Below are 11,178 nucleotides of genomic sequence, written 5' to 3'. Positions count from 1 at the left end.
TAGGAAGTCTATTGCGGCGCAAAGCATCATGGTTAGTGTAGTCCAGTCATCTACTGTGATGCTGAATGTAGATAACTGGCCAAAAACTGACTAAAAAGCAGACTGAATCAATATGAATTAGTAATGAAGTAAAAGAGGGAGATATGTTATCAATATCATTTTGGCTTAAACCTCAAATAAGTTGTTCCTATTAAATCATACAACCAGCAGATGGCGATGATTCAATAACAAAAGGCCTGATGGCAGTTACTCAGTAGAGTAGAAGAAGAAGGTCATTCACTGAAGAAGAACAAGCATGGCAGGAAACATAAGCAACAGCGCATCTCCTCTAACTAGTTCTCTGTCTAAACTACAGTCTCTCAACGGACTGTTCGCTATTTATAAGAAACAAGGACCGACATCTGCAGACGTCCTCAATACACTCAAAGAAGCTTTACTAAAGGGTAATAATGCAGGGCCAAGCGTCAGGAGATGAGGCTACTAACATTTTGTCCCTGACATTCAAGATGTTTTAAAGTGATTTTTCCTTTCAGAGGCTGGTGTGAAGAATCCAAACCCGAGGAAGAGGAAGAAGCAGAGTCTGAAGATGGGTCATGGAGGGACGCTGGACAGCTCTGCCAGCGGGGTGCTGGGTAAGGGGTAGCTTGTTACTACTAATGGTGTGCCTTGGTTACTGAACAGCCAGGTAGAAGGTTTAGTTTCACAGTTCGTAGGGACATAAGGATGGAGTTGATGATGTCATAGAAACATCAGAGGTTATGGTTAAAGTCTCCTTCTTCTCAAAATGTGTTTTTCTTGTAGTTCTTTCACTTGGATGTTGTTCTCTTCTCTGTGCAGAATGATGGATGTGCACAGTTTGTTTCCGCATCCATCTGCTGATGGAGGAAAGTTTCTCTGAGCTCACTTTACATGAAATCTAGGTTTAAGCAGGAATCAGATTTGTGACATCATAGCTAGTGTGGAGCCAATCATGGTCCAGTATGGCCATGACTTGGCCTGACTCATTAAGATATTGGAAACATTCCTTTTGAGATTGTGGTCTGTGTTGACATGATTGCATCCTATCATTCCTGCTGATTTGTCAGCTGCTCTTGTCCTGTTCAGCCACATCTCAAAGGTGTTCTATAGGATTCAGATGTAATGACTCAGCAGGTTGTTGAAGAACACATTGGCAGTGATAAAACCAGTTTGAGATGATATGTGCTTTGTGACATGGTGTGTTATCCTGCTGGATGGAGTCATATCGTAAGCACCAATAGTCTTATAAGCTGTGGTATTCAAATGATGATTGATTGGTATTAGATTAAAGAGAGCGGCCTAGACCTGCTCTATGTGTAAAGTGTCTTGACTTTTGTTGTGATTTGGGGCTATATAAATAAAGATTAAGATTAAGGGTTCCACAAGAAAACATCTCCCAAACATTCCATCTATGGATTCATGCTGCTGACACCAAATTCGACTCTTACCATCTGCTGCCTCAGCAGAGATGGAGATTCATTAGACCAGTCGTCAACTGTCCAGTTTTGGTGATCCTGAGCTAGAGCTGAGCAATTAATCAAAAAATAATTGAAACCGACATTTAGAAACTCTAATGGACTTAATCTTGCTCATGTCAATTAATGGTGGTGTTCACTGTTGCCATGACAGCAAAGGTCATTTGAACCCAAAGCATGATCTTTACATAGTTCTAATCAAGTAAACTAGACATTAACCACAGCGTCACATCTTAAAACATCTTTATTTTCACTCCCTAAAGATCCTCATGTGTGAGGGCAGCAGTGGAAAATACTAAACTAAAGAAACTGTGAAAATACATCATTGTTCATCAAGAGTGGAGATAATCCTTCATTAATCCTAATCAAGGTTCAAAGTTCAATTAATCGTGATTTAGATTTTTGCCATAATGGCCCAGCCCGATCCTGAGCCCACTGCAGCCTCTCATTTCTGTATGTGGCTGACAGAAATGTAACCTGCTGTGATCTTATTGTGTTGTATCTGCCTCAAGGTTCCACATGTTGTTAATTCTGAGATGCTTATCAGAGTGACTGCAGTCTTTCTGTCAGCTCCAGTCTGTCCATTCTCATCTCACACCTCCCTTATCAACAACACATTATTGCAGGACTGGAACCAGGATTTAGAAATACTGAGTACAGATTGCCTCAGCCTAACCACACACACCAAAACCACTCTGTTTGACATAGTTTATTTAATGGACTGTTACTTATATTTTCTTTATTCTGTATTTAGTCTGTACTTTCTTCCTACAGTGCTGTTTCAAATACATAATTGGCAGAGAAATACTATATTCAGTTTATTTTATTTTATTCAAGGGCCACATACAGCCAATGTGATCTCAAGTGGGCCAGAGCAGTAAAACCATTACATAATAATAACAACCTACAAATAATATATATTTCATAACTTTACTATAATAAACCATCGATTTACTGTGAAAAATGGGTGAAATTTCAACAATATTATGCCTCAGTTTTTTTCAGATTATTTTGCACAGAAGCTGCTTATTGACAACATGTTTGATATATGAACTCATATATGATCATAATGTGTATTCATCGTTTTTTCAGAGGATTGTATTCTGGTCAGGATGGGGAAGAAACATCTGAAGCAGCAGAAAAATACTTTTCTGCAATTTTCATACTTTGCAAAGTTATCCAGTGGGCCAGATTGAACTCCTTGGAGGGCCAGTTCTGGTCCATGGGCCATATGTTTGACACCCCTGAACAACTTTAATAGTTTTACCAATAACAAGTCATATTTAAAAATTCTGACTCTAAAGAATAGTCATTTCCAGAAACTGCACTGAGGACATGAACTTATGACCTCATGAAATATGAAACAATATCTGCACAAAATATACACTTTGTTTTCCTTTTTACAAATGACTAAGTAAAGACAAAGAGCAGTTTATCAGAAGGCTAAACATGGTTTACAATGACTTGCACACTGGCATTAGCCTCTGACAACACAAACAAGAGTGGAATAACTGCTGTCCAGGCTGCAAAATGAAGAAAATACTTAGTGTGTTGTTAAAGACTGTGTAAAGTGAATTCAGGCATTTGCTTCTAAACACATTAAATGTCATAAATGTATTTCTAAAAAATGTGTAAAAAGCATTTCAACCATTTAGATTTGAATTGTGGAGCTAGGCTTCACAAACTGTGTTTCAACATTTCTGTGTTCAGGATTTAGTGGGTGGGTCTGAAAACCACCCGTCCCTGCTGCTGTAGAGGTATAAATACATTCAGCACACACTACTACTACTACAGCCTACAGTTAGCTGAGTTAGCTGCCAAGCTAGCCACCGAGTTAGCTGCCAAGCTAGCCGCCGAGTTAGCTGCCGAGCTAGCCGCCGAGTTAGCTGCCGAGCTAGCTGCCGAGTTAGCAACTGAGCTAGCAGCTGAGTTAGCAGCTCCTAGCTCTCAGACGTAGTGTCCATGTTTCTGGTAGAGATGGTGACTTTGATTGACAGGTGACACTTGGTAGGGGGCGGGGTTTCAGTGGACTCTGTGGGCACTTCCACAGCGTTTGGGAGCAGAGAAAGAGGCTGAGTTTTATACAACTTTGAAGCCTAATTTCATATATTTGGTGATTTATTTAATCATTCAAATTTGGCAGGGTGGTTAACAACACACTTTTCTGTGGTATGTCAAACTCAGAACACATATTTATTCTTACTTTACACGGACTTGAAGTGTGTGAAACACATTTGTATCTTGCAGTGTGAGGAAGCTAACGTGAATGTGATGTGTGTTTCTTTCAGTTGTTGGTGTTGGGAATGGCACAAAAATGCTCAGCACCATGTTGGCTGGTTCTAAGGTGAGTTTGTGAATACACTATGTAAAGAGTGAAAGTTATAGAGACATTACCAAAAAGTGTTCCTCTTATAGAGAGAGAGTGTGTGAGTGTGTGAGTGTGTGAGTGTGTGTGTGTGTGTGTGTGTGTGTGTGTGTGTGTGTGTGTGTGTGTGTGTGTGTGTGTGTGTTTGTGTTTGTGTGTGTGTGTGTGTGTGTGTGTGTGTGTTGCTCTGAATAAAAGGCCATTCTAAAATGTGCAGTTTTCTCACAATACAATGCCACAGTTGTTGCAGGTTTTGAGGGAGTGTGTAGGTTAATTGGCACACTGACTGCAGGAATGTGTTTGTTTCACTATCAGATTATTTTGGGTGAGCGGTTTGCTGATATCAGCGTTGTGCCCCATGGAGGTGGTGGGGTTGTGGTATGGGCATACACTACAGACATTGAACATGGGTGTATTTTATTAATGGACTCACGCCCATTGTCATCCATCATCACATGGTGGCTGCTAATAAATGCAAATATCATGCACCCTCTAAACCGGTGACACCTGTGGCGTTGTGTTGCGTGCTAAAGCTGCACTTTTTAGAGTGGACTGTTATTGTGACGAGTCCAACACACCTGTGCAATAATCCTACTGTTTAATCAGCATCTTGACATGCTCACTAACATGGATTTAAACTCATTTGTTAACAAAATGTGACCTGAATGAACCTTTTGTGTGTATAAAAAGTCTCTGATCTTTTGTTTCCACTCATGAATAATAGGAGCAAAAACAGAAGTGTTGTGTTTATCTTTTAGTTTAATGTAGGGTTAACCACTGCTTTAGTTTCATCACCTACAATCTGCCTTTAACACAGTACTGAAAATCCCTTCAAGTCACTGTACATAAACTAACGATCAGTGTGTAGTTGTATTCATTATACACTGAGCCTGAATGCATTATGATGAAGCTTTAAATATGAATAAATAATGATTATAATTCTGTGCTGAGTTAGTCAGCTCAGGAGCTCATACAGCTACATGCCTTTAGTGCTTGGTGGTCTTTCATACCTTTAGCCATCAGACTGTACAACAGCACAGCTTCCAGTACCTCCCACCCCAGCTCCCAGTACCTCCCACCCCCACTAATAAGACTGAGGCTGTCCTTACTGTTTAATACCAGGAACATTGCATACTTGCATATAGTATCAGGAATTTATGTTGTAGATTTATTTGATTAAATTGATTAAAGATTATTTTACACAGATATTGTTTAATGTATCTAGTGTTTTATTTTTATTTTATTTTTAATCACTTTCACCATTATTACATGGCTACTGTTGTGTCCTTTTTGAATTTCTCCTTATGGGAATCAGTAAAGATGCCTTACCTTACATTACATTACATTACATTACATTACATTACCTTGCCTTACCTTACCTTACCTTACCTTACCTTACCTTAACATTACATAACATTAATCATTTCCCATGCAGACACACATTGTGTACATTTGTGCAACTCAATCAATGGAAAATGAAAATACACACTGGTCTTCGAATTTTTAGAAAAGGTCTAAAATGAGGACTTGATACATTTTCACATCATGAGTTTGATGTAAGTCATTAATGTACAGAGGAAACATAGTGATGTGTGCTGTCTGTCCTTTAGAAATACGTTGCTGTGGGAGAACTGGGGAAAGCAACAGATACTCTTGATGCGTCTGGCAGCGTGACTCTGGAGAAAGACTTTGGTAACACGGCAACAACGCATCATCTCATTAGAACAAGTCATCATATTGAGTCTGATGCATCATACTGGTTTCACTCCACAGAACACATCACCAGGGTCGACATTGAGGAGAAGCTGAAAAACTTTGTTGGTGATATTATGCAAGTCCCTCCACTGTGAGTAAGACCTTTGTTCTCCCTCAGGGGGAGTTTGAAAAAAGTTTGTGGTGGACCCTGGACGCTCATATCCAGAAAAATGATGAGTAGATAGTCAATAATCTAGCTTCCCAATTGTTCATTTTTACCACCTCTCTTAGTTTCATGAGAAATATCTTTGAGTTTTGAATAGGAGTATTTTCATACTCAGAAAAGAACCACATATAGTTTCTCATTAGCTTCAGTCAGTGTAAGTAAAGTGCTGTTGAAGGTATAATCGTTATTAAGAACTAATAAACATTTGCAGCAAAAGTCTAAATCTTGGTGTCAAAACGCATGATTTTACACAGGATTATGCTTCAGTTATTACAGCACAACAGCTTTGGAAAGCTTGTAGTTGGTTTCAGTTATTTAACCCTTACATACTGTTCATATTCTACAACCTTGCAGTATGTTCATGGTCAATTTTGACCTGGTCTAAAAATCCCCTCATATAAAGTATCTATACCAAGTGTTGAAGCACAGATGTGTTTAGAAAGCATCAATAGTGACAGATGAAGACATTTCAACATGTCACCTGTGGATTTAAGAAAGTGTGATAGATTTTTTAAAACTATTTTTTGGTATTTAAAATAAATTCTTAAACATTTTACAGACCAAATAATTGATTGATTCAAGGATAAAGACCTTATTATATATTAAATAAAAACTCCCTTTGTGCTCTAACATTGGACAACACTAACATTAACACTTTTATATAGTGTTTCAGTTCACATTTCAGTCTGTAGAGGCCACTAGCTTCAGACTTCTGGTTTGTTCTTCCTGCCAGCTTTAATGAGGACAACATGTCACATTGAATGGAAGTGGAACAGCCTCACTCTGTGATTTGAAACAATGATGTGAAATGTTAGGATGTCAGGACTGTGAGAGTAGACCCTCATCATTATGTTTGATTGCTTTTCATTCTAGTTACTCTGCACTGAAGAAAGATGGCCAGCGTCTGTCTGTCCTGCTGAAGAAAGGCCACAAAGTTGAAGCCAAACCTGCCAGAGCTGTAGCGGTCTACAACCTGACCCTGCAAGAGTTCAAGCCTCCTGTCTTCACTCTGGGTTCGCTTATGTGTTGCATAATACACACTGACATTGTGCTGTGTTAGAATAGCATTGTGGATGCCATTTCCTGCCTTTCCCGTTCATGTTTTTTATGTTAAACTGTGCATTCAAGCATTCATATGTATGATCAGCTCAGCACAGACCAGCTGAACAAAAGTCACAAATGATTACAATAACAATAATCATAAGATACTATAAGCTAGTAGGGGAGAATGGGGTTGGTAGTCACACTTTTGACTTTGCTTTGAATTCTCGTCATTTTATTCACATAACAGATATCGAATGCGGTGGAGGATTTTATGTGAGAAGCTTGGTGGATGATCTGGGAAAAGGTGAGATAAAATTCATTGTTTTTCACAGTTCTTCTCAGCACATTTATGGACAGTCAATAAACTATAGAGAGAAATAAGCAGTAACCAGTGTTTCTCTGCTGCAGCTCTGTCGTCATGTGCTCATGTCAAAGAGCTGATCCGTACCAAGCAGGGTCAGTTCACCCTGGAGGAGCACGCTTTACATGAGGAGCACTGGACACTGGAACATATCCTCAAATCACTGCAGCCCTGCTCAGAGTCAGAGCCGAATCAGGACTGTACCAAACCGCCACAGGTGGACACCTGAGGAGCAGGTTCACAACATGACCAGAACTAAAAGTCAACATCTGGACTTGCTGTTGGTGTGGTGCTTTGTCACGACTCACTGGTTTAACTTCTCCATTGATGAGAACATCAGGTGTTAATGTGTCCAGCTGTCCTGGATGATGATGATGAGGTGTTTGTTGGCAGATGAAGGTTTCTCAATGGAGACCAAAATGTCAAAATAAGACTTATTATGGGACTTGTGATATGTAGCTCACATTCCTGTGCTCTCTGTTTGTTTCACCTGAAATTTATGTTGTGGTTACATTTGCTTTTGAAAATGGAAACACCCACTCCACCCTTCATCCTCCATCCTCCACCCTTCATTCTCCACCCCAACCTCCGTCTCCACCTGCTCTTATCCAACATACAGTAAATACCTGTCCCAAACTAATTCCACTATATATACAATGTTCTGTGTCTGTGTGTATATTATATGTATGTTTTATATTTATAATTACACATGCACAAGGGACATTGTTTTAACTGTCTGACACACAAACAAGTAATGGCAAAGAAAGGTATTTCTGTAGCCATGCTAGAAAATACGCTTCAAATAAGTTGTATTAGTTTACCTGGAGATTCATTCTTGCTCTTAAAGTAATTTCACATCTGAGTGAAATCTATTTCTGTTCTTCCAATAAATTGTTTGACACCCATTTTTTTTTTTTTTTTTGAAAATCGATGTGCCCTGAATGTGCTGTTGCATCACAGGTGTTGTAATCACAGCATGTCTAACATCATTTTGTCTGCATTTGCAGATCAAATAAATACTGAAGTAAAACTAATAAAGTTTTGTCTTTGTAAATATTTTGATTTCATGCCAGCAACATTTCTAACAGAGTAGCTGTCAGACATGAAGAACTTCTTTACCTGACATCATTGCTGCAGGCAGGCTGACAGGTGGAGGCAATAAAGATGGAAACATTTCTAGGCTTCAGTTTGAAATGTCAGACAAACTTGAGCCAACAGTGCAGAGCCTTACATTTGCAATCAAGGCAGAATAGTACTTTGTGGTTTAAGTGTAAGCAGAGTTGTAGTGATTGTGCCAGAGGTATGGTGTGCTTTTCATATGATAAATATATAGTACTGCCATAGTCCATGTTGTAGATGGAAATAGTGGCACAGTGTAGGACAGGGACAGATACAGCAGCTGGCTGATAAACTACTGTGTGGAAGCTCAACTCCACCAGAAAGATGAACTTTTGGCATCTTTCAATATTTTCACTTGGTATCTTAAAATAGAGACTATCACAATTTCAAAGATCAAAATAAAAAATGGTCAAAAGTGAGAATGCTAAATCAGAATAATGACTTAGTAAGTCAGAATCTTGACATTTTACATTTTTTGAGATTAGTCATATTTTTTATTTATTAAGTCAAGTCTTCATGCAGTGTATGATTCTGACCCCATGGTGATAATGGACTTCCATCATTTTCATACAAATTGAGTTTTTCAAAATAATAGTTTAGCCACACTGATCCTGTCAGGTTCTACAAACATTCTGCTCAGTCAGACATGATGTCATCAAACTGATCTTTAAATTCAAGCTTCAAGCTTCAAGAACTTTATTTGCATTTGTGCTTGCACACATAGTAACTCTTTTGCGGTTGTTTGTTCAGAGAGTCAAGTCAAGTTAAAAAGACACAAGAAAGACATAAATCTATAAAACATACTTCTCTAGAAATAAAAAGAAAGTGCATAAAACCCTATAAAGGGAAAGTGAGAGCATTGTAAATTGCACAGGTATATTGCACAGGCAATATTACATATCTCATTCTGCTCAAACCTGTTTGTTCTCATAGTCACAGAATAGAGGGTGAACCTATTACCATCCAGGGTGGGCTTCTCTCAGCTGGGTATTGCAGCAGGTCACGAGGGTCTCTCACTCAGACTCACTAACCAGCTGGAGAAATGCTAAGGACCCTGATACCTTTGTATATATGATAAGACATCTGCTCAAATCCATAAGAATCTTATAGACCAGATAGTTGTCACATTCATCAGACGTCGGTCCCTAGAGGGCGCTGTTAAAAGGTTTTGACACTGAAAGTTTCAGAATTTAGGTGAGTCCTTGCTATTTCCAAGATCATTTCTGGAGTAAACTGCTGAACATTGAGATGAGAGGATGTTTAGTGTTTTTCATGTGAAAATGTAAATATCCAACTCTTCAGTGTTTCTCTTCTGGGCTTTTACACAATGAGTTTATAATAAAACAATCATTAGCATTAAAAGTATGAAGAGAGAGTGATAGGTAGGTAGGTTTTTTTCTTAGATAGACCAAAACATGTGGTTGTTAGCTTTGCTGGTAGTTGGGGATGTTTGTCACATTCTCTTCAGGGTTGGTTGTCACATGTTGGCATATATACATATATGGTGTTATATATCTAGTCTTTTCTTGATTTTAAGATAGCCAGACTCCTCCAGATGTAAAGCTCAGGACAGTCAGAGAGTTGAAAATGTATAATACACTTAAGGGAATGATTTTTCCTGTTTATGTTCTCTTGGTGCAGGACATGTGTTAGGTTGTTGTATTTCAATGAAACTAAACATTTAAAAAATAATAATACTGTCTACATTTGTTTTTATTTTTTTCCATTATAATAACCCAGGAACAACCAATAGTGTGTGTCACAAGTGCACAAGACATATATGACGGCTCATATCTTTTGAACAGAATCAGCTGAAGAAGAGTAAAACCTCTCTATTCCTACCTGACACTTTAGACTGTCATTACAAAATAAAAGGCAATCTACTCAGAATTCAAAGGAAAGCCAAAAGTGTGACTACCAACCCCATTCTCCCCTACTAGCTTATAGCGTATCTTATGATTATTGTTATTGTAATCATTTGTGACTTTTGTTTTTCCCAGCAGTAATGTGCTTCTATAATTAGGAAACCAATGGAGGGGAAAAAATAGTTTAGGGGGAAACAAACAGTCAAAAGTAGAACTGGTTTGTGCTGAACTGATGAAGAATACCACAGTTGGGCATTGTGTCCTTCATTACCAAAAAGCTTTTTCATGGTGTGTTCAGGTAACACCTTAAGGATCGTACATATGAATAATAATACAATGTTAAATTCTCTTTAGGATACTTGAGAAGTTGTAGCTTTGAGTCGTTCTCCATATAGTTAATGGTGAGATATATGGCGCCAGCTGCTAAGGAGCTGCTGTAGCGCCTCTGCTCACAAGTTATCAATCGTTTTTTGGACAGGGGTCTGACGCCACGGGGAGCTGGCTGGATCAATGAGCTGCAATGATTGTCTCAGTCCAAATATTAGCCGTTTGGTGATTTCTTTCATGTCTTCAAGGCTGCTCATATCCCTGTTTGCTCTCTGAGTCCACTTTATCTAAATTACAGCCGTTCGAAAGTTGTCAGTTAGCGGTGCTCGCTTTAAAGACGCATCAGAAAATCGAAGCATTGGATTGGATAAGTGAGCACATTTATCAGTGATAAGCAATAGGCTTCCTCCCAACACTGAAGCGTGACTTGTGATGACCATGTCACGAACGAATTCACCTGCTAATAAAAAGAACCTCCAGATGACACGTGCAGCTGGATCCATCAGAAGCATAGCAGCTCATAAACACAAGTTATCCGTTATTGTTTAACGTGGAAACATAGAGAGCGAATAAACATGTACCTACTGAAGTGTTCAAGCGATTTGCATTTAAAACCGTTGTCATAAGCATATCACTCTAACCACAGTGATATGTGGATTTCACAGGAACAAGGCAAACATTTA

General features: G+C 38.7%; 1 protein-coding gene across 1 annotated transcript; it reads left to right on the top strand.

Annotated features, from left to right (window-relative positions):
• The first annotated feature begins 288 nt into the window (after positions 1-288).
• Positions 289-8,175, top strand: trub1 (TruB pseudouridine (psi) synthase family member 1). Its single transcript, XM_053340962.1, has 8 exons — positions 289-443; positions 534-632; positions 3,782-3,837; positions 5,469-5,550; positions 5,632-5,704; positions 6,653-6,792; positions 7,071-7,127; positions 7,232-8,175. Exons 1-8 carry the CDS (start codon positions 296-298, stop codon positions 7,411-7,413), a joined length of 837 nt encoding a protein of 278 aa, XP_053196937.1. The 5' UTR covers positions 289-295; the 3' UTR covers positions 7,414-8,175.
• The last annotated feature ends 3,003 nt before the right edge of the window (positions 8,176-11,178 follow it).

This window comes from Scomber japonicus, chromosome 20, assembly GCF_027409825.1.
Source record: "Scomber japonicus isolate fScoJap1 chromosome 20, fScoJap1.pri, whole genome shotgun sequence".
NCBI classification, from domain to species: Eukaryota; Metazoa; Chordata; class Actinopteri; order Scombriformes; family Scombridae; genus Scomber; species Scomber japonicus.
The sequence above is the reverse complement of the archived record's forward strand: the minus strand, read 5'-3'. Positions and strand labels throughout refer to the sequence as shown.